The 23,383-nt window shown below is 43.5% G+C and overlaps 1 protein-coding gene across 2 annotated transcripts; it reads right to left on the reverse strand.

Annotated features, from left to right (window-relative positions):
• Positions 1 to 1,111: 1,111 nt before the first annotated feature.
• Positions 1,112 to 8,444, reverse strand: ZP4 (zona pellucida glycoprotein 4). Of its 2 annotated transcripts, none has more exons than XM_055424268.2 (12): positions 8,186 to 8,444; positions 7,787 to 7,908; positions 7,606 to 7,708; positions 6,362 to 6,508; positions 5,426 to 5,613; positions 4,849 to 4,946; positions 3,674 to 3,804; positions 3,304 to 3,493; positions 3,082 to 3,229; positions 2,698 to 2,773; positions 1,424 to 1,540; positions 1,112 to 1,215 (listed from the first exon to the last, which is right to left on the reverse strand). In XM_055424268.2, exons 1-12 carry the CDS (start codon positions 8,439 to 8,441, stop codon positions 1,112 to 1,114), a joined length of 1,680 nt encoding a protein of 559 aa, XP_055280243.2. In that variant the 5' UTR covers positions 8,442 to 8,444. The 2 variants fall into 2 exon arrangements, with proteins under 2 accessions (XP_055280243.2, XP_088698588.1); XM_088842462.1 differs by having other exon boundaries at positions 7,600 to 7,708; positions 8,186 to 8,369.
• Between the last annotated feature and the right edge of the window lie 14,939 nt (positions 8,445 to 23,383).

The raw sequence follows: 23,383 nt of genomic DNA on the forward strand, positions 1-23,383 counted from the left end.
GGTACTGATGCATCTGTTTGCAGAGCAGCAATAGAGACAGAATAGAAACTTGGGGACACAATGGGGTAAGGAGAGGGTGGGGCAAAATGAGTAGCATTGGAACATACATTACTGTATGTAAAATATATAGAGGGAATTTGCTGTACCAGACAGGGAGCTCAAACCAGGTCTCTGAGAAAACCCAGAGAGGTGGGATGGGATGGGGGCTGGAAGGAAGCGGACATATATATACACCTAAGGCTGATTCATGTTGATGTATGGCAGAAAACAACACATTGTAAAGCAATTATCCTCCAATTAAAAATAAAGGTTGGGGACTGCTGAGTTGTAGGAATCCTTTGGGTAGGAGGTTTACATAAAGAAGTCACAATAATAGAAAAAGGGGAGAAATGAATTAGTCTTAAGAACTAAATAGGAAATTACTTGTTGGTTCCAGCTCAAACCAAAGCTTCTTCTGAGCAAGTTACTTCTAGTTGATCAGTCCATGATCAGATGCCACTTTTTAGGCAATGTCCTAGACATTAGTTTTTGAAGTGTGATGCTTGAATAGAAAGCTAAGTATCACCTGAGGAATGGTTACAAATGCAAGTTCATAAGCCTCAGCCCAGACCAACTTAATGATTAATATTAGGTCACTGCAATTTAGAGAGATTTTAAGGCACAACGGATAAGACAAATAGTCTTTAAACTTCTTTGAAGATGTCAAAGTCTGGGAGTGGGGATAGTAATCTGTTTATACTAGCTCTCCTTTGACCCTGATGCACACTGAAGTTGGAATACTGATGGTCTAGGAGACTCATGACTGGCTCTAAACTAGTTCTTCCTTAGTTTGATTTTCTAGAAGAGTTCTGTTTTACACCCTCATGAGCTTGTAAATATGTCTGCTAAGCCTGAGATATTTATTTTTGTAGGTTCTGCTTGAGTTGTTAACCAACTGGGAAATTCTACTGAAATGTTCTATTCAGAAGATAGAAGGGCTGAAGAAGACATTACAAGTTGGAAGGAGGGGAGGCCAACAGCAGATGAGCTAGTCTAAAGAGATTATTTGTCAAATGAGCTGAGGAGACTAGCAGTGCAATTTGGTTTTATTAACATATTTGGTCTGAGCAACTCATCTCTGTTTCCTAATGGCCAGGTAGGACATGAACATGGCACCAACGATTAAGACTCCAGATAGGCCAGCCACCCACAGAGCTTGAGAGTCTACAGGAGACCCTGCAGGATGGAAACATAGGTTAGTATGCTGAAGCCAAGTGATGTTACATCCTAATAAAGACTGCTAATCTTGAGCTATAGGGGATAAAAAGCTAGGTAATTCCTTTTGAGGTTCACATTGACCAAACCAGTAAGGAATTAAGAAGTAGGGATGTGCAAGTAGCTCTGGTTTGACTAGTGGTTCAGATATCATTCTCCTTCCACTCACTTGAGTATTTGTGGAGCTTTTCTGAAGAGTCTTGAATGGCTTGGAGTAGAATCAAGGGACCCTTACTAGAAATGCTAGCAATGTTGTTCTGAAAATGGGTGTCAGGGCTTCTTCTTCCTGTTGGAGAGATGAGTTAAGGGTTTGTTAGGTTTGTACATGTGAGTGGTTGTGGAGTCCAAAACAGGGCTAGGTCCCTTGTCACAGACAGCTCTGCTCCATTAAGTTTTTCTCTAAGAAAAACCTTAATGAGTTAGACACAAAGTCTCAGACTTGCTCATTTGTATTAACACTAGCAGTTTCAGAGAAATTATGCTTTTAGACTATCCCCAAACTATCATACTTCCTAAGTACAGGTACTTGAATAGTAATGTCTTAATACTGAGACCCTATGATATAAAGCTACCTGGTAACAGTAACAGCAAAGTTCTGTTTGAATCCTATTTCTATTGCTAATTGTAGGGTCTCTGTACTTCTCAAAATTTTAGATATCTAAGTGTGTATATATATATATATATATCATTGCAGTTAGATGTTGAGTGTTCAGTTTACTAAATGATAGTTCTGAATAGTAGTATAAGGCTTTCTTTTCTATCAGAACAGGCTTAAACCTTCAGGGATCATGTTGTGCTGTGCTTAGTTGCTCAGTCGCGTCCAGCTCTTTATGACCCCCATGGACTGTAGTCCACCAGGCTCCTGTGTCCATGGGGATTCTCCAGGCTAGAATACTGGAGTGGTTTGCCAAAACCTCCTCCAGGGGATCTTCCCAACCCAGGGATCATTAACAGTCATGACTCCCAATTAATTCAGGAGCCAGGTAAGTGTTGTGGGATCAGGTGGAATATGACTGTATGAGCACTGGGCCTGACCAATTAACACATACTAAGTCTGCAATCCTATGCCATCTATAAGTCTTGAGGCCATGTTGCCAGACCTGCCATCAAGTATAGAAGTCTACATTTATATCTGATACCAAAGTGTTTTATTAGATTATAGACTGTGAACCCACTTGACTCCCCGCTAAGTAAAGATTTATATGGAGAAAAACTAAGGCTGAAAGTTATAAATATAAGCTATTAATCCTGAAATATTTAGAAGGCCTGGAATTCTAGGAGACTAGTTGTATTTCTGTTCTATTGCATCATGAAAGTACTTAAGAAGCCTCATTAATTAAGAGGAATCTTCAGTTTGATTCATGTGCCACAGACTAAAGGTTAGCACTGGACTCCAAATAACACTTCAATCTGGCTTCTGGCATAGATAGGTTGGATACTCACGTCTGGCAGGACACGGTGTCACACAAGATGGTGTCCCAGCAGGCTGGCAGACCGATGCACTGCAGTGCAGATACACCTGGGAGCCAAAAGAACTGGGATCATGGTCTAGCACATCCTAAGTCTTAAAACCTGCTTTATCTCCCCCAGGAAGTAGTCAAAAGAATTATCAGAAAATTGATAAACCAAACTGACATCACAGAAGCACTAAGATACCAGACTCTAGTTGACCCATGTCACACATGCCACAGGCATCCCTTGATTGTTCTGAGGCAATATGAAGCCAATGTTACAGGGCCACCTCAGCTGAAAAGTGGTACCATGTGGAAACATTTGGGTTGGGGGCGTTTAGAGCCCAGCTGAAGAGCAAAGGAGGCAGCATCATACCGGTCCCTTGAGGGCCTGCTTTGCCACCAAGTCCACAAAACTGAAGGTGGAAATGCTGAAGCGCTGGTAGTGAGAAGGAAACAGCAGATCTGAGGCCTCCCAGACAGGAATCAGTTTTGTCTGATAGTTGTCTCCTGTGTAGGGGCACCTAAGCAAGGATATCCAGCAGTCAAGATAGGCTTCTTGGAGGGACTGTAACGTAAGTGCAGGAAAGACCCTCACCCATTCACCAGCAAGGGCCACTGGGGCTGGAGCAGGGCATCTGCGCTGGGTGTCGCCCAACACTGGTCCAGGTGCAGCTTGAGACTGGGGTCAGTTCTCTGATGGATGGAGACTTCCACGTAGATGGGATCCCGAAGCAACTTCACCACTGGGTAGTCACTAGCTGTGTAGTAGGAGCGATAGCGTTTATCTGGAACAGGCCAAAAAAGTTGAAGTAGTAAAGAGCTTGGAACCTCTAGGTGGCTTGGGGTAAACCATCACCCACATAAACGCCTTTGGAAGGAATAGTATCTTGTTACCAGGTTAGGGTCTTCCCGCTCAGAAGACGACTTAGACTAGAGGCCAGATAATCTACCCAAGAGGGTCTTACCTTTGGCAATCTTAAGTTCCAGAGTGAGGTTTCCAGGCTGGGTCTTAGGAAGGGGTGGTGGGAGAGTAAGAACCTGGACATTAACTGGGAGAGCACTGCTACTTGCAGAGTAGCTACAACTGACTTGGAGCCTGCAGAAAAATAAAGATATTAGCTACTATCTTCAGTGGGTAGACCATGTCACCTCTTTAAGGTTTGAGGAATCATTTTTTTAAGTATCAGGTGTTAGAACAAGTTTATAAACAAGTGGGGTTTGGTTCTGGCCTTGTGAAAGCTATCACTGGGGAGACCAATAGATAAACAAGATCCATGTTACAGAGAGTTTGATATAACACTGAGCCACCAGGGAAGCACAGACATATATTGAATCGATAAACAAAGTCCCACTGTATAGGACAGGAGTCTATTCAATATCCTACCATAAACCATAATGGAAATATGAAAAAGATGTGTAACTGAAGTCACTTTGTACAGCAGAAATTAACACATTATAAGTCAACTATACTTCAATAGATTTTAAAAGATAGATATGGTTCTATGATAAATAGGTGTGTTCTCTGGAGGTGGTAGTCGGGGAAAATGTTGCAGGTAACTTGATAAGGGAAAATCGAAAGCAGTAACTGAGAGGTAGAGGAGAGAAGGGTAAAGTGTGGAAGCAAGAAGTCTGGGGTCCATTGAATACTCTATGGAAGCACAATCTGAGGTTAGGGGACAGTGAGGGAAGGATTGAGAACATTGGGAAAGTTTAGGCTGGAGAAGCAGCAGCAGTTTCATGCAGGACCCTGACAAGTTATGTTCATAATATAAAGTTTAAGCTCTAGAAGACAAAGAGAAAACTTTAAGTATGCTAGCTAAGGTTTTTAAAAAGATTCATTTTACTACAGCTTAGATACTGGAGGTAGAAGGAAGAGACTAGAGTGAGAAACAAAGACCCCGTGAAACGAAACTGAAATCAGGTTGAGTCTGAGGCTTAGATCAAATTGGTGGTAAGAATGCAGGGCTACTAGATCAAATAACGGTCTGTGAGACTGGATCGTCAAGGCAATAGAGATTCTGATATCATGAGGAAGACGGTTGTTTATGGTCACTTATGAATGTTTTCTCTAGAACTCCTGTTTATGGAAGGAAATTCAGGCATTCGGCTCAAGCAAGGTCAGGTTAACTCAGTCCTTTACCTGAAGATACTGTCTCGGGTAATAGAACCACGGCTCCAAGTTCTCACATCCCGAGCTGCAACCAGCTCGTTTTCATATACTGCCTGATTTCCAGTGATCTGTAAGGGAAAGTAAAGAATTCCTGTTACTCCTGCAAGCCAGATGCTGCTTCACTCAATTTTGCTTTGATGCAGCACTCAGAAAGGATGCCCATTGACTAGCAAGGAAATTACTTTCAGGGCAAAGGAACAGGAAGGGGCTTTGAGTACTCTAATGAGGAAGCCAGAAATACCACCGATCTCAGCTGATTTCCCTGGTCCTTTCCCAGGGCAGTGTGGTGGGAGGAACCTGTTATTTGTTCTTCTACAGCTTGGTAAGGGGGCCTAGCCCCTCACTAGAGGGCAGGTGGGAGGACTTAGCCAAGTGCCAGAAAAGGTTTCTGCTTTCTCAGTAATGAAGGCCCCTCTGTCCTAGAGACCATCCTACCTGACAAGCAATAGTCAGGTATATTCTTCATGGCTAAGCTAGTCCAGTTCTCCCTCAATCACTAGGGCATTCCTGACCAACTTAAACAGAGCCCAAGGTCAGCTCTTCTCACCTGTTTTGTAGTACCACAGGTAGTAAATGGAAACTGGAACAGAACAAAAGTGTGTGTTGCCATCACAGGTTTACATTCACTGTCATTCCTGAAGGCCAAGTGTACAGAATTCAAGAGCAGTGGGGGCGAGGTCACGTTCCGGGACACAGCAATAGAGAAGTGGCCATCTTGGGTACAGCGTGAGGTCACTGAAACACCAGAGCAACTGTGCTGAAGGCAGGTCACCTCGAGTGATTGATCCAGCCAGACAAGAGTCTAAAAGTTATAGTTTCATTATTTTAAATTCCCCACCCTCTTCTCCCCTAGAAAAGCTGGTATTCCAGCTAGTGACCTTGAGGCAGGTTCAGCCATCCAGAGTTTAACTGGGGCTTTGGATGGGCACTTGGGTTTGAATCTTGCCTCCACCACTTACTGTGTATTTAACCTCCTTGTATCATCTTCACCTGTAGAATGAAGATAGCTCTACCTGCTGTTTCATCAGCAGGATCAAGAGCTTAGAATTGTGTAGCATCTTATTTCATGAGGGTCATTTTTACATGAGAAAGACTTGGAGCGTGATTTGGGACAGTGTTCTTTTGAAATAAGACTCATCTTCTGAAATAAAGCTCTTTATACACAATCAGCCACCAGATTGGCTATTTCTTTAAACTGGTTAAGTTTCTATCAATTAACATCCTGCACGTAGACTTAGCTTCCTGAGTTCATTGAATGTTATTTGCTTTCTGTTGGGTTCTAGGAGAATACACAGTGGAAGACTATAGAAAGCTGTGTCACTGAAGGTCAAGTGTTCTAGGAGGTACTACTTATACCTTAACCTTTGGTCATCTTTCAGTGTTTGCCTTCTGGATGGGGGGTGAAGGAGATAACCCTCCTTTGGGTTTCGTTAATGGTAATTGTAGGCATTCTTCAGCTGATTTCAAAAATATAGCAACTCACCTGTGTTTCCGTAGTAACAGGAAATGACCTCTTCAGAGTTGTAGCAGCAGCCTAGCTGTTCGCAGTCTCCTTGAATGATGGGTGAAGGAGCACATGGCAGTCTGTCCCACACTGGGACAGAGTCACAAAGGCCAGCATCTGGGACATCTAGGATAGATATTGAAGAGTAACTTGAACTAGGTAACAAAGTCTAGTCTTTGAGAAGAGATATTTTCATTACAAAACATTAAGTTCCCATAGATATCCATGGGATTGGAAAGAGATATTTACATACTAGAAATTAAGTCTGGATTATAAAGTTCACTATTTGGTTACCTTATAAGAGTGCCCTGAAATGAGTACTCTTTTGGAAGAGAAAATACGAACAAGGTTGGTAGAAGCAGTGAGACTTTAATAATTATTCCTTCTGTTCTTTAAAAAGTACTTAAATCTTAGTGTACTCTAGATTACCATCATTTTGAAATGCAGTTCAGTAACCAGGGAGTGGGGCCTATGATTATGTATTTTATCAGTATTACTCCACTGGGCTATCACATAACAATGCAGATGTGAAGAACTGTAGGTTCAACTCTTGGGACCTCTCTGGGAGTCCAATGGTTAAGACTCTGTGCTTCCACTGCAGGGGTTTTGGGTTTGATCCCTGATTGGGACTTAAGATCCCACATGTTCCACAATATGGTTAAAAGTTTAAAAACAGAAGTTTGACTCTTTATGAGTGAGGTAGGGCTCTTGGGGGGCAAGGAAAGATTCACTGGAGTTGAGCTGGCATTGTTATCTTTCTGTTAATCACCCAGTTAAATACCAAGTTGAGCAGTTGAGTAGCCCCAGCTGAAGGGATTGAGCCCTATTCTCAATGCAGTCTGCTTCTTGAAGGCATTTGCTGGGTCTCCTTGATAACTTCAGCTTTCTTCCGAGCCCTTCAAGAGGGAGATCTCTGGTCCTGGTATAACTCTTGGTTGAATCTCAGCTCTGCCATCTACCAGTGAGGGGTGCTTGGAAAGCTCCCTGCTGGGGCTAGCAACAGCACTGGGTTGGGATTACAGGTAACCCGTGAAGTACCCCTCACAGTTCTTGAGCCCCGAGTAATCGCTCAGGTGGTGTTTATCCTAGGGCTGCCTCTGAAGAACTGGAACACAGTTCTCGATGGGTGCCCAGTGTCACTGCACAGAATGGGTAGAAGGTACCCAAGGACACATTTCAGGCAGCTCCACACCACCCAGAACCCGGAAGCTTCCAGCCCTTACCTGGGAGATTCACAGGACACTTGAACAGCTTTGTCTCTATAGCCGTTCCAGATCCACTCGCACCTGCTCTGTCAATTCCAACAGGCATGATGTAGTGGGAGTCCTGGAGAGACAGGCCCAAGGAGTCAGCCTGGAGGGTGGCACAGGCACCTTAGCCTTCCGACAGACAGGTCGTACTTACCCACTCAGTGACATAGCAGCCACGGTAGGAGGCTTCTACCACCAGGGAGCCGCCAGGGCCCTCACCGACCCAGGTGCCACAGTCAGAGTCATTCTGCAGGCTGTGTGGCAGCCCGCGGTTATCTAGGAGTGGGGATGGGGGAGAAAACACATACGGTCAGTCATCCCTGCCACCAGTGCTGGGAAGGGACAGCCAGCTTTGCCGTAGACTCAAGAGCAGCTGCCAAGAAAGGAGAAACAAGAGGGCAACCAGGTTTAGAGGTGAAGTTATACTTCAGAGTACTTCTATAGAGAAGTAGCAGAGTTTAGCAAAGGTGGGGAGGCATTCGGACAGAAAGCAGAGGCCAGTTTTACACAGTAGAGGAGACATGCCATTGCCTAGCTCAGCCTTCAAACCTACCCCATGCTACTAGTGCAGGAGGAGTCCCCATCTCCTGACTGAGAAGGTTTATGGTGAACTGAAAGCTCCTTATCCCACAGCGTAGTTCATCTGGATACTCAGGTACCTCAGACTCATGCTGGCTATTCAGACCAAGAGACAATGGAAAACAGAGCCAGACAGATTGCAGCAGCAGCAGCCACATGGTGCTTCTAGGAGTCTCACTGACTATTCTTCCGATCCTGCACTTCCTTTCCCAGAAGCCTGTGCTCCCCATGCCCCTTAAATACAGAGAGAAAGCTGGTTTCAGGTGCACGTCTGTGTAGTATGCAGGTGGGACTCCTTTGGAAAGGGTGAGTCCTCCAGCATCATTCACTTCAGGCCACAGTTTGCAGCAGTACCACTTTAATACTGAAATCAGGCAGTCTTCAGAGCCCAGGAACAATGTGGTGCTTTTTAGCTACAATAGGTTTCCTCACAGTTGCTCAGTGTAGAACTTATCTTACTAGCTTATTGACCTTCCTTTAGAATCTTGCATATTTGGATATAAATCCTAGCTCTGCCACTTACGAGTTGTATGAACTGGTAAGTCACTACCTCTCAGAAACTCAGTCTTCTCATCTGTAAACTGGGAATATCTCCCAGCAGGAGAGGGCAGTGTTGCAGTGATAAAGGATTTGCCTACCAATGCAGGAGACACAGGAAATGCAGGTTAGATCCCTGGGTCAGGAAGATCCCCTGGAATAGGAAATAGCAAACCACTCCAGTATTTTGGCCTGGAAAACTCCACAGACAAGGGAGCCTGGTGGGCTACAGTTCATGGGGTCATAAAGAACCAGACACAACTGACTGAGCGCTCACACACCTGCCAGGCATGTTCATCTGATTGTATTCAGCCTAATATTTACCATGTGAACAATTTTCCCAAATTGACTAAGAATCTTAATCAAAGCATTGAGAACTTATAACCAGGTATCTCTAATTCTCTTCAACTTATTGGAAAAGACCCTGATACTAGGAAAGATTGAAGGCAGGAGAAGGGGACGACAGAAGATGAGATGATTGGATGGCAACACCAATTCAATCAGCATGAGTTTGAGCAAATTCTGGGAGATGGTGAAGGACAGGGAAGCCTGGCGTGCTGCAGTCCATGGGTTACAAAGAGTTGGACACAACTGAGCAATTTAACAACAACAGCAATAAAAGAGAACATATAAGCACGTGTCTTCCCAGTGAAACTGCATGACTCATTTAACCACGGGGTAACAAACAACATTGAGGGAATGCTGGCCTCTGCCCTCAGGGACGGGGCATGACTTTCCAACATCTGGGTTGGGTTTGGCCACTAGTCCATCACATCCCATTTACTTGCTCACAGGACTTACCACATTGGATTTTAATGGCCTCTTATTGACTCAGTGTCCCTATTAGAAGCACTTGAGGGCAGGGACTATGTTTTATTTTTCACTGCATCCTGAAAGCATTAGACAGTGTATACTCAGGGTTCTCTGAGGAAAGAATGGATCAATGAACACGCTTTCATTAGTAGCCACGTCCTAAGGCTAACTCCCTTGAAAATGTGGTTTCCCAACCTTACTGCTATAGATTCATTTCGTGATGATCTCAAACTCATAACAATCTTTAGGTCATCTTTCTTCAAGTCATTACACATGTGATTCTAAGTATAAGAATAAAGAGGAATACAACAAACTAGTGAATAAAACAAAGAAGCAGCAGACTCACAGATCCAGAGAACAAATGAGTGGTTACCAGTGGGGACAGGAAGGAGAGGGACAACATACAGGTAGGGGGAAAAGGGTTATTATGAAAATGTATGAAATCATCTGTATGAAACTTTTGAAAATTGTAAATCATCTACCCTGATGAATGGTGAATCCTAAGATACACCAGCAGGGCTGACAGGAGGTGATTTCACACTTGCTTCTGTGCTAAATCCTCTAAGGACATTTTATTCAATGACATGATTCGGTTTCCTGAGAGAAAATGCCCTGAGAGTGTGTGATCCACTTTGAGAAGTCCCTATCATTTCAAAAGTAACCCTCTGCCCTTGGGATCTGGAAGGGCAAATGCTGTTCTTAGTCTTTTCTTTTGTTAGAATCAGGCAATAGTTTAGAAATAATTTCAGTAGGACTACAGGTAGAATGGTCTTCCTGGGTGGCGCTAGTGGTGAAGAAGCTGTCTGCCAATGCAGGAGATGTAAGAGACTTGGGTTCAATCCCTGGGGCAGAAAGATCCCTGGAGTGGGGCATGGCAACCCACTCCAGTATTCTTATCTGGAGAATCCCAAGGGCAGAGGAGCCTGGCGGGCTACAGTCCAGAGGGTCGCACAGAGACACAACTGAAGTGACTTAGCACTCACATATAAGTAGAACACAAATCACCATAAACTGAAGACTTATGGAAAGCCCCATCAAGACCTTGCATATTCTAGGTACACTCATGTAGACCCACTTTGTGTCACCCACCAGAGGACTGGACTACACCCCTGGCTATCCAGGGTCCTCAGCTTGTAGACAGCAGTTCACAGGATTTCTCAGTCTCCATAAACATGTGAGCAAATTCCTCATAATAAATATATCTATTGCCTACTTGTTCTGTTTCTCTGGAGAACCCCAACACAAACACTGCTCATTCCTCATTCACTGGTCTCACCACAGAGAGTTCCCAAGAGATGGAAGGACAAGAACAGCCTGTGATACCAAGCAGGGCCCTGTGGGACTCCTGGGCACAAAGCCTTCCTGTGTCCCCCGTTTTATGATTACAGCCTCCGTTCAGAGTCCAGGACCTTCCCTGAGTCCCTGTGGGCAGATTCAAACAGTTGTTAACTAGGGAAAGGAGAGATGTGAGACCAGGGAGAAACAAATGGTCAAGAGAAATAGTGCAGCCTTGGGACAAGGTCCTAGTTCCTTATCAATGGATATACATAACAGTATCTTTCAATGTTCACAGATATTGAAAATGCCTCCAGGTGGGAGAAATTAACGATTAATGATGGCATGCTACTTATAAGCATGAAGACTACCCTAGACCAATTGGAACCTGAAGACTGATGATTCTCACTCCTCACCAGCAACCAAACAGAACAATATCCACAAGCTGATAACCCTCTTCAAATCATTACTATAAAACTTCTTACTATCCTCTTCAAGTGGAGACACAGTTTTTCAAGGCAGGAGCCCACTGTGTCCCCCTTTCCCCAGTAAAGTAATAAAGCTCTCATTTCTACTTCTCCAAAGCACTATCTCCACATTTTACTTGGCTCTGGTGAACAGAGGCTGGGTTTTTAGGCAGCACCTTCACCACTGGGAAAAAGCAACATCTGATTTCCAAAAATCTCGGTAAGAATGATACCATGCAGGGACGGGGTTCCTGGGCACAGAGACTTTCTGTATCCCCCATTTCTTTGACTTTAGGAAACAGCCTTCATTCAGCCTCCATGACCTTCTCTGAGTTTCAATGGGCAGATTCAAGCAGTTGTTAATTAGGGGAGAGAGGGGATGTGAGACTAAGAGAAACAGTCAAGAGTAGGCTTCAGACAAGGTCCTGTTTCCCATCAAGGCATACACACAACAATATCTTTCAGTTATTTTGCAGATACTGAAGCCCGCTTCAGGTGGGGAAGTTAATGACTGAGGATGGGAGGCTGCCCACAAGCATGTAGACAAGACCAGTTGGATCTGAAGGTTGATGATGCTGACTCTCACTTACCTCACCATCAACCCATCAGAAGAATGTCCATGGCCTGATCATGTCTTCTTTGAACAATTACTATCACTTCAGTTCAGTTCAGTCGCTCACTCGTGTCCGACTGTTTGCGACCACATGAATCACAGCACGCCAGGCCTCCCTGTCCATCACCAACTCCCAGAGTTCACTCAAACTCATGTCCATCGAGTCAGTGATGCCATCAGCCATCTCATTCTCTGTTGTCCCCGTCTCCTCCCACCCCCAATCCTTCCTAGCATCAGACTCTTTTCCAGTGAGTCAACTCGACGCATGAGGTGGCCAAAGTATTGCAGTTTCAGCTTTAGCATCAGTCCTTCTAATGAACACCCAGCATGATCTCCTTTAGAATGGACTGGTTGGATTTCCTTGTAGTCCAAGGGACTCTCAAGAGTCTTCTCCAACACCACAGTTCAAAAGCATCAATTCTTCGGTGATCAGCTTTCTTCACAGTTCAACTCTCACGTCCATACATGACCACGGGAAAAACCATAGCCTTGACTACACGGACCTTTGTTGGGAAAGTAATGTCTCTGCTTTTTAATATGCTATCGAGGTTGGTCATAACTTTCCTTCCAAGGAGTAAGGGTCTTTTAATTTCCTGGCTGCAATAAGCATCTGCAGTGATTTTGGAGCCTCCCAAAATAAAGTCTGACACTGTTTCCACTGTTTCCCCATCTATTTCCCATGAAGTGATGGGACCAGATGCCATGATCTTTGTTTTCTGAATGTTGAGCTTCAAGCCAAACTTTTCACTCTCCTCTTTCACTGTCATCAAGAGGCTTTTTAGTTCCTCTTCACTTTCTGCCATAAGGGTGGTGTCATCTGCATATCTGAGGTTATCTGAGATTATTTCTCCCAGCAGTCTTGATTCCAGCTTGTGCTTCTTCCAGCCCAGTGTTCCTCATGATGTACTCTGCATATAAGTTAAATAAGCAGGGTGACAAGATACAGCCTTGACGTACTCCTTTTCCTATTTGGAACCAGTCTGTTGTTCCATGTCCATTTCTAACTGTTGCTTCCTGACCTGCATACAGGTTTCTCAAGAGGCAGGTCAGGTGGTCTGGGATTCCCATCTCTTTCAGAATGTTCCACAGTTTATTGTGAAACAATTACTATAAAACCTCTTAATATTTTCCCCAAGTGGGGACACATGGTTTTGAGGGCAAAAGCCTGTTATGTCACTCTCCCTTTGCCCAGAAAAACAACAAACCTATCCTCTTCTGCTGCTGCTGCTGCTACATCGCTTCAGTCGTGTCCGACTCTGTGCGACCCCATAGACGGCAGCCGACCAGGCTCTGCTGTCCCTGGGATTCTCCAGGCAAGAACACTGGAGTGGGTTGCTATTTCCTTCTCCAATGCATGAAAGTGAAAAGTGAAAGTGAAGTCACTCAGTCGTGTCCGACTAGTAGAGACCCCATGGACTGCAGCTCACCAGGTTTCTCTGTCCATGCGATTTTCTAGGTAAGAGTACTGGAGTGGCTTGCCATTGCCTTCTCCGATCCTCTTCTAGTTCACCCAAAACTCTGTCTCTGAGGATTGACCTAGCACCAGTGTACCGAGAACTGAGCTTTCAGCATCAAGTCTGGGCATATCTTTTTTGAGTTACATACGAATATTTCAATGTAAACTAAAGAACAAGCTGTGCCAAGTTAACTAATATGTTCCTGATCAAAAATGGGCACACACAATGATTTCTTTTCAGATTGGCTTCAGACAGCGGTTTCCTTGCTGTGACTGGAATGTGCCCTCCTGGCTGGAGGGTGGGGTGTCATATAAACAAAGACCCAGGAAGCCCTTGCCAAGTGTGGAAAAGCAATAATCAAAATTACCCCTCAAATATGGAGGACCAATTAGACCATTGTGTGTGCCAATCAGTAGGGGGCACCCAGCTGTTCTCGGTGTGTGGTGGAAATTAGGACACTTTGCTTCCGAAGGCAACCCACTCCAGTGTTCTTGCCTGGAGAATCCCAGGGACGGGGGAGCCTGGTGGGCTGCCGTCTATGGGGTCGCACAGAGTCGGACACGACTGAGGCGACTTGGCGGCGGCGGTGGCGGCGGCTTCCGAAGGAGGACATTAGGCAATGTACTGTAAGCATTTGCACGGTTTTCCATCTCAGCAAGCAGGAATAAATTTTCAGCCTGAGTCAGTTGTGAGGTGACGAGACTCAACTCTAGGTCTTCTTCTGACTCCCTCCCTCCTTTCCTGGTCAGGAAACCCTCTGCTCTGGCTGCCCAGCCCCCACTCTGCTCGGATTTTGCTTTGCCTCTTCTGCTCCACCTGTTCGTCTGTCACCAAGACCATTGCCAGTAGGGGAAATTATCCTTCCTTTCCTCATAGGCAGGAGGGGGCCCAGCTGAACAGCCTTTTGGACTTTGAGAAGAATGGCAATGTACTGGCTACCTCTCTCTCAAAGTGAAAGAGTAGTTAAGAAAGTCATCAAGTAATTAAGAAAGAGATAACAGAGTAAGTTGATAAAGAAAAAGAACTAAAATTAGGGACTTTGGGGTGGGAATATCAGGTAAAGCTGGTGTGAGTTTTCTGGCCTATACAGTATCTATTATAATACTTGTCTCCTTCCTTAATTATGCTCAACTGGACACCAGCCATATTTGATAAGGGTCCACACTAATCCCATTTTAACCTGATTACCTCCATAAACACCTGATTTCCAAATAATGTCACATTTTTGTATGATAGGTTAGGGGGTCCCCAGAGAAAGAGAATCGGAAATGGCCTTCTTGACATAAGAAAAGTCATTTTGGCCTAAGCCATTTTGTGATCTAAGATGGGCACGATGCTTGCCCTTGAACACATCTCAGTAATCAATGATCTTAAGGGAACAAAGGAATGCAGGAACAGAGGAAAGGCAAACAAGAGTGCAGTGACTGAAGCAGAGGCCTAACTCATCCTCAAGGGATGTATGTAACAGTCTGATACTTGTCTTTGAGTTTTGCAGGAACTAAGACTTCCCACGGAGAAGGCAATGGCAAGCCACTCCAGTACTCTTGCCTGGAGAATCCCATGGATGGAGGAGTCTGGTAGGCTGCAGTCCATGGGGTCGCTAGGAGTCGGACACGACTGAGCGACTTCACTTTCACTTTCACACATTGGAGAAGGAAATGGCAACCCACTCCAGTGTTCTTGCCTGGAGAATCCCAGGGACAGGGCAGCCTGGTGGGCTTCCATCTATGGGGTCACACAGAGTCAGACACGACTGAAGTGACTTAGCAGCAGCAGCAGCAGCAAGACTTCCCAAACAGGTGGAGGACTAATTGTGATGTCGACTCTCCTGACTTCAATCAACTAAAGATTGGACTCTGTCAACCTCTGTCTCAGTTTCATGCTAAATTCTCCTCTGCTCAAGCCCTTCCTGGAGAAGGAAGTGGCAACCCACTCCAGTATTCTTGCCAGGAAAATCCCATGGACAGTGAAGACTGGCGGGATACAGACCATGGGGTTGCAAAGAGTTGGATATGACTGAGCATGAACACAAGCCCTTTAGGAAAATGCATGTTAAAACTTAGCTTAAAGCTTCTCCAGTTTTGCTGCTCAGGGGACACTGTTTTGGGAAAGATCCCTGGTGTTCTTACTTGCTTCAAGTAGTAATAAGTCCTTCCTTCTCCCAATCTTTGGCTTGGTTGTGTCTTTTGGTTCAATATTCACCAAGAGGTAAATCCAGTCGCATTTTCTGGGCTAGGATTTCAATGTATATTTAGGCACAATTCAGCTCAAAACACCTTGCAAACCATTGTACAACTGCGTTGGTCAAACTAGTCTCTGCTTGGGGCCTTTTTTTTTTTTTAATGACATGAGAACTTTATGTATACAGCAAATACTTCTGTTTCTTTTTCCTTTTCCTTTGAGTACTTTCATTTTTTATTTTTATAATCTTTCTTTCCTTGTTAAAAGCTCTTTTAAACATTCCCAACTTCAGCTAACTAAAGGGATTTTTAAGTTCCTTTCTGTTTAGATGAAAAAGTCAGTAATGCATACAACGGCTGAACTGACTGGTACCAATCAATGGCTGTTTCAGTTCAGAGAGGAGGGCAGAGCAGTGAGCTGGGACAGCTGAAGTGTAGACAGTTTAGGAGGAAATGCTTACATTGGCCTGGAGGAGCCTGTTGGGCTGCCGTTTATGGGGTCGCACAGAGTCGGACACGACTGACGTGACTTAGCAGCAGCAGCAGCTCACAATGGCTGTTGCCTTATGTTGGATAACTAGTCTAGTACAACTGCTCTCAGCTAACTGAAGTAGACTGGGTAATTAATTTATGAAGTTTATTGTGTCTGGTAATACCTTGTATACTCATAGGTCTTATATTTTACTTCAACTTGACTATAATCAGGATGTAGCCTTGCTTTTCTAGCCATGTGCCTTACATACACGGTTTCCTCTTCATGAGATACCTAAAGCTTCATTTCTATTTGACCAGTCCTGTCACAATTGAATAAAGGTTCTCCAAAGCCTTGCCCTTGGACCAACAGCATCACCGTCACCTGGAGACTTAGGGCTGCAAGTTTGGGGCCTCACTCCAGATCCAGTGATTAGAAACTCTGGGTGGGGCCCAGTGGTCTATGGTTAAGTCTTCCAGGTAATTCTGACACTCAGGCTTGAGAACCACTGCCTTAGGGTAGAACACCCAAGTCCACTTCTCCATGAAACGTTTCCTGATCTCCCAGCTGGAGGGAATTCCTACCTAGTTTGAAAAACCAACATTCGTTATCTGTATTCCTCCTGGGACAGTAACAATTCAGGACTCTCCCTTTCTGGATTGTAATGTCTTTGAAGGACACATCTTACTCATTTTTATGTTCTCCACATTACTTACCATATTTTTGAGATGAGTGAACTCTGGCCCACTGGTCCAGGGGTTTGCATCCATGCTTTAGACACAGGGGTCCCCAACCTCCAGGATCTAATGCCTGATGATCTGAGGTGGAGCGGATGTAATAAGAATAGAAGTAAAGTGCACAATAAATGTAATGTGTTCAAACCATTTTGAAATCATCCAAATCCCCACCCCCCCAACCTGGTCTGTAGAAAAACTGTCTTCCATAAAACTGGTCCCTGGTGCCAATGAGGTTGGGGATTGCTGCTTAGAGGAAGCTAGTTTTGCAAGGCCTACTTCCTGCTTGTCACCAGTCTGTGTTTCTGTGCTAACTGAGCATGTGACTGACACGTCCTGTTTTCTAAACGGGAAGACCCAAGCTCCTTAGCATGGCCACCCCTCCATAATCATGTCTCTGTCCATGTTTCTAGGGTGGCCCCCTTCTTCCCAGTGGCTGGTCAAATAAAGATCCTCAAGTTTCTCAAACCTGCTCTGACCTCTCCCCTCTGTTCTGTGGTCCATGTGCTTTTCACCTCTGGGATGCCCTGTGGACTGTGACATTTCCATCCACAAAGGATGTTGTGGACATCAGGCTACTGGCCACTGCAGTTGCCCCTGCCTGCTTACCCTGCGGGGATTCAAGATGTACAACACAGCGTACTGGCCTAGACAGTTAAGGTGCACATTGAAGAAATGATTTCAGTGAGCCCAGACTTGCAATCTTCCCCATACATAGAAAAGCACTAAATTCATTAACTTGAGATGTCGGGTTTTCTTTAATTAACAGCAAACTTTTGATGCAAACTTTTCAGCAAATCTGCAGAACAAAACATAATCGTTAACTTTTAGTTTGTACTTTCGTTTTGTTTTTCTTTTTCCCCATTCAGCAACCCTCTCCTGCTTTGTCTGGTTGTTTGCTCCTGTTTGGCTTACTTTTATTTCATTGCCTCTTATTTTTAACTTTTTATTTTGTATTGGAGTAAAGTCGATTAACAAGGTTGTGATAGTTTTAGGTGAAGAGCAAAGGGGCTCAGCTATACATACACATGTATCACTACCTCTTATTCTTTAAAAAATCTGGTTGAGGCATCACCTCTTCTGGAAACCCTCCTCTGGTCACTAACCACCTAGCCGGGTTGAGGGCTGTGACCTGAGCAGTTTAGTGCTTTCTGCTCTCATAACACTTCCCAGTGCATCTTATCCTCTGTATGGGTCCTTTACAACAATGGGGTGTTTGAGTGCAGGGTCTGTCCCTTTTAGCTCAATGTATTCAATGCAGCAAAGCCTTAGTAAATAACCTGGGAATTCAGCTTCGACAAAATTTAAAAATCCCACTGAAGGCCCCAACTTCCCCCTTGCATCTTTCTTCCCTGAATTTCATATAAAACTAGCAGTTCTTTTTGAATCCAGTTAAACAGTTTTCTTTATCTTCTTTACAACCTTCCCCAGAAGAGGTCTAGTTAAATGATTTTGGCAAAATATACTCATGTGTATTGTGGCCTTCCTAGTGGTTCAGACAGTAAAGAAATTGCCGGCAATGCAGGAGACTCAGGTTTGATCCCTGGGTTGGGAAGATCCCCTTGAGAAAGAAACGGCAGCCCACTCCAGTATTCATGCCTGGGAAATCACATGGACAGAGGAGCCTGGCAGGTTACAATCCATGGGGTCACAAACAGTCGGACACAACTGAGTGACTAACACTTAATTTGTGTGTATGTAAAAACATACTACGAAGAAGAGTAGCTGCCTGCTGCGTTCATTTCCCTCTAAGCAAATATCAGTAGAAGCATAAAATGTCTGCATTAAGATCTTTTTATACAGCCTGAACACAAATAACTAGAGTCATACAGTGTAGTCAATGTTTTGGGAATTAATTCCTCTATATGTGTAAACAATAGCTAACATTCACTGAGCATCTACTCCAGACAGGCAGGATATTTTCCAAAATCCTGGGAATGAAACTCAGTCTCTCCTGCCGAATTTTCTGGTTCTCTTTCTCCTTGCATCCTAATCTCTCTCTCAAGGGATGTATTTTCTGCCACATACTACTCCAGGCTTAGAGATATATGTTAAAAAAAAAAGAGAGACTTGGTCTCACGGAACGTACAGGTGATATAAATAATTTGCTGAACAATAATTAATCACACGGAACGTACAGGTGATATAAATAATTTGCTGAACAATAATTAATCACACCTGTATCCCTCAGGCCTAGCCCTCTGCCTAGTCTGGCAGAGGATGTTTGTTAGTGAATGAATAAATAAATGAAAGTATAAAATCATGAGTAAACTCTTTTCAAATATTTCTGTACACTTTACTTCAAAGCACCCAGCAGCTCTGAAGTGTTTTATTGGGGCATGTGATTTAGGGGCTGTCCTTTCTGACTAGGTGCTGAGTGTTCCGGAGAATCTCTTCAGTATTCTTATTTATTTTCCACTATCTTCCCTTTCCTTTTTTCCTTAGTGTGGCAGGTAAGTGACAGGTCAGAATCAGAAGTAAAGAGCCTAATCAAGGTTGCTTTTTTTCCCCTCTCAAACTTCAAAGCTCTAGTTTTATAGAACCATCTGATTCACTTGATGCTGACAATATTTGAAGTCAGTTTCCTCCAAATTCAGCAGAAGCCTGACAACAACCAGCTTTGAGGCTGGTGCCTATCATTGAGGGAGTCACAGATTCAAAAGCTAAGCAGATTTGCCCCTGTGAGTGTCCCCTGGAAGCTGACTGTGAACTCATCTGATTTCCTCTGATGGAGAACACAAATCCCTCCTCATTCTTTTACCTCCACTCCTATGATACTTGCAAAGTTTTACTGCATAAAATTCTCTAAAACTGATGGAAATGGTTGCAAGGACAAATTGAGGTAACAGCTGGAGAAAGACTGCTTGTGAATTGGAGACGCAAATTGGCCACAGCATTGGGTAATGAGTGCTCCAATATGTGTAAGAGACTGGGGTCATGCTTATTACAGCCCCACATGTCGACACTAGTGAGAGTGAGTCATTGGCAGGGATTTATCACACAGTATATTAAAAATGTCATTAGTGAAAAATTAATAATACAAAACAGTTTAGAAGGGTCGAAGCAATCATCTCAGTTTAATAACAGAGGACAGTTCCACTAAATACCCTTTACTTTTTCTTCAAGCAGAAAATAAGGAACAGCCTAGGATTATCAGATTTCACTCTCTCCTTCCAAATTGCAAAACGAAACTGTTGATCGTTTTATTTCTTTCTTCTTAAATTGGGTCATGTTGTCAGCTTGTCGTGTGACAGGTCGTGCCTTTCCCTTTATTTAAAAAGACAGAAGACTCCTGGCCTCTGGAGGTAAAGGAATTGCTGGTCATTGGTTGAAAATTATAAGTTTGAAGTTGGATTTATAGGAAAGCTTTTGTTCCAACAAACACTGAGCTGTGTTTCCACATCCTCTCCCATGCTTTGAAGGAGAAAACCACTTTTGATACAGCATAATAGGAAAGGCCTTAGGAATTGAGGGACACTTTCAAAGAAACCTCGATTTAACCCTTGGAATTCCTGTACTTGCACAGAATAGCCTGGGACATGATCTCACTGACTTGCTTAAACGTCCTCCTTGATTAAGCATTTATTACATACAAGGATGGTGCTAGGAAACGAAAGGAGTAATACAAATAACACTCAAAAGAACAAATCTGAAATGTTAAACTAAATAAAATCTGACTTACAGATTAGTAGAGCTGAAAGTAATTTTAAGGATCTCTTATTTTTTATATAAGAAAGTGGAACATCATTGGTTTTGTTCAGAGTCGCATGGAGTAGTCGAGGCTAGACAAGAAACTAGGACTTTTAATTATTTAGAGAAAGGGGTTTGGGATTTAGATGGGAGTCAATGCAAATATCATGAAGCCATTAATAAATAAAATAATCTAAAACAGTAATATGAGGCATTATATAACCAAGTGAAAACTATGCGATACAATAGAAAAGAGCTGGGACTTCTGAGCAGGACAAGCCTGATGGCACTGAAACTGAAAAGCTATACTGAAGTGGAATTTGAGTTTCAGCTGAGGATGGTTGGGATGGGATAAGACAGATGCCGAGGAAGGAGGCTAGATTTGATTCTAGATTTGAAGGATGAAGGGCTAATGAAAATCAAATGACCAAAGGCACGAATAAGCACTTAGAATAGGAATCAACAGGATAAAGGTGGGAGACAAGGAAAGGATCATGCCCAGTGGAGAAGGGAATCTCAGGTGGGAGAAAAATTTGATAGATGATGTAGCTTTTGCTCCCGTCTTGTGTCAGGCCCTGGGAGACAAACATACGGGGATGAGAATTTTAGTTCCTGAGACATTAATATTAGAATATCAGAACTGGAACCAGAACCCAACTCTCCTAAATCCCGGACTAAGAACTCTTCCATAGAAGCAAAGAGCTTCTCGCAGCTTTTCTCTTTGATGGTGTGCATGTGTGGATTTTCCTCTGTGTAGTTTAAAAATATAGATTCATACTTGCTGAGATAGATAAGGGATGTCTTAGCATGGAAAACCATCAATCAATTGTAATATATATTTATATATATATATATGTATCAGTTCGGTTTAGTTCAGTCGCTCATTCGTGTCTGACTCTTTGCGACCCCATGAATCACAGCACACCAGGCCTCCCTGTTTATCATCAACTCCCGGAGTTCACTCAAACTCATGTCCATCGAGTCGGTGAATCCATGCAACCATCTCATTCTTTGTCGTCCCCTTCTCCTCCTGCCCAAATCCCTCCCAGCATCAGAGTTTTTTCCAATGAGTCAACTCTTTGCTTGAGGTGACCAGAGTATTGGAGTTTCAGCTTTAGCATTAGTCTTCCAATGAACTCCCAGGACTGATCTCCTTTGGAATGGACTGGTTGGATCTCCTTACAGTCCAAGGGACTCTCAAGAGTCTTCTCCAGCACTACAGTTCAAAAGCATTAATTCTTCAGTGATCAGCTTTCTTCACAGTTCAACTCTCACATCCATACCTGACCACGGGAAAAACCATAGCCTTGACTAGATAGACCTTGGTTGGCAAAGTAATGTCTCTGCTTTTTAATATGCTGTCTAGGTTGGTCATAACTTTCCTTCCAAGGACTGTCTTTTAATTTCATGGCTGCAATCAGCATCTGCAGTGATTCTGGAGCCCCCAAAAATAAAGTCTGACACTGTTTCCACTGTTTCCCCATTGATTTTTCATGAAGTGATGGGACCAGATGCCATGATCTTTGTTTTCTGAATGTTGAGCTTCAAGCCAACTTTTTCACTCTCCTCTTTCACTTTCATCAAGAGGCTTTGTAGTTCCTCCTCACTTTCTGCCATAAGGGTGGTGGTATCTGCATATCTGAGGTTATTGATATGTCTCCTGGTAATCTTGATTCCAGCTTGTGCTTCTTCCAGCTCAGCGTTTCTCATGATGTACTCTGCATAGAAGTTAAATAAGCAGGGTGACAATATACAACCTTGACGTACTCCTTTTCCTATTTGGAACCAGTCCGTTGTTCCATGTCCAGTTCTAACTGTTGCTTCCTGAAATGCATACAGGTTTCTCAAGAGGCAGGTCAGGTGGTCTGGTATTCCCATCTCTTTCAGAATGTTCCACAGTTTATTGTGATCCACCCAGTCAAAGGCTTTGGCATAGTCAATGAAGCAGAAATAGATGTTTTTCTGGAACTCTCTTGCTTTTTCCATGATCCAGCGGATGTTGCCAATTTGATCTCTTATTTCTCTGCCTCTTCTAAAACCAGCTTGAACATTTGGAAGTTCACGGTTCACGTATTGCTGAAGCCTGGCTTGGAGAATTTTGAGCATGACTTTACTAGCGTGTCAGATGAGTGCAATTGTGTGGTAGTTTGAGCATTCTTTGGCATTGCCTTTCTTTGTTATTGGGATGAAGACTGACCTTTTCCAGTCCTGTGGCCATTGCTGAGTTTTCCAAATTCTCTGGCATATTGTGTGCAGCACTTGCACAGCATCATCTTTCAGGATTTGAAATAGCTCAACTGGAATTCCATCACCTCCACTAGCTTTGTTTGTAGTGATGCATGACCTAAATCAAATCCCTTATGATTATACAGTGGAAATGAGAAACAGATTTAAGGCACTAGATCTGATAGAGTGCCTGACGAACTATAGACGGAGGTTCGTGACATTGTACAGGAGACCAAGACCATTCCCAGGGAATAGAAATGCAAAAAAGCAAAATGGCTGTCTGAGGAAAAGCAAAGGAGAAAAGGAAAGATATAAGCATCTGAATGTAGCGTTCCAAAGAATAGCAAGGACAGATAAGAAAGCCTTCCTCAGTGATCAATGCAAGGAAATAGAGGAAAATAACAGAATAGGAAAGACAAGAGATCTCTTCAAGAAAATTAGAGATACCAAGGGAACATTCCATGCAAAGATGGGCTCGATAAAGGACAGAAATGGTGTGGACCTAACAGAAGCGTAAGATATTAAGAAGAGGTGGCAAGAATACACAGAAGAACTGTACAAAAAAGATCTTCACGACCAAGATAATCACGATGGTGTGATTACTCACCTAGAGCCAGACATCTTGGAATGTGAAGTCAAGTGGGCCTTAGAAAGCATCATATATATGTATATATATATTAAAAAAGGAAAACACCAAGATGATACTGG

This window comes from Moschus berezovskii, chromosome 12 (genome assembly GCF_049115385.1).
Source record: "Moschus berezovskii isolate FMDL1 chromosome 12, NW_MosBer_1.0, whole genome shotgun sequence".
NCBI lineage: Eukaryota > Metazoa > Chordata > Mammalia > Artiodactyla > Moschidae > Moschus > Moschus berezovskii.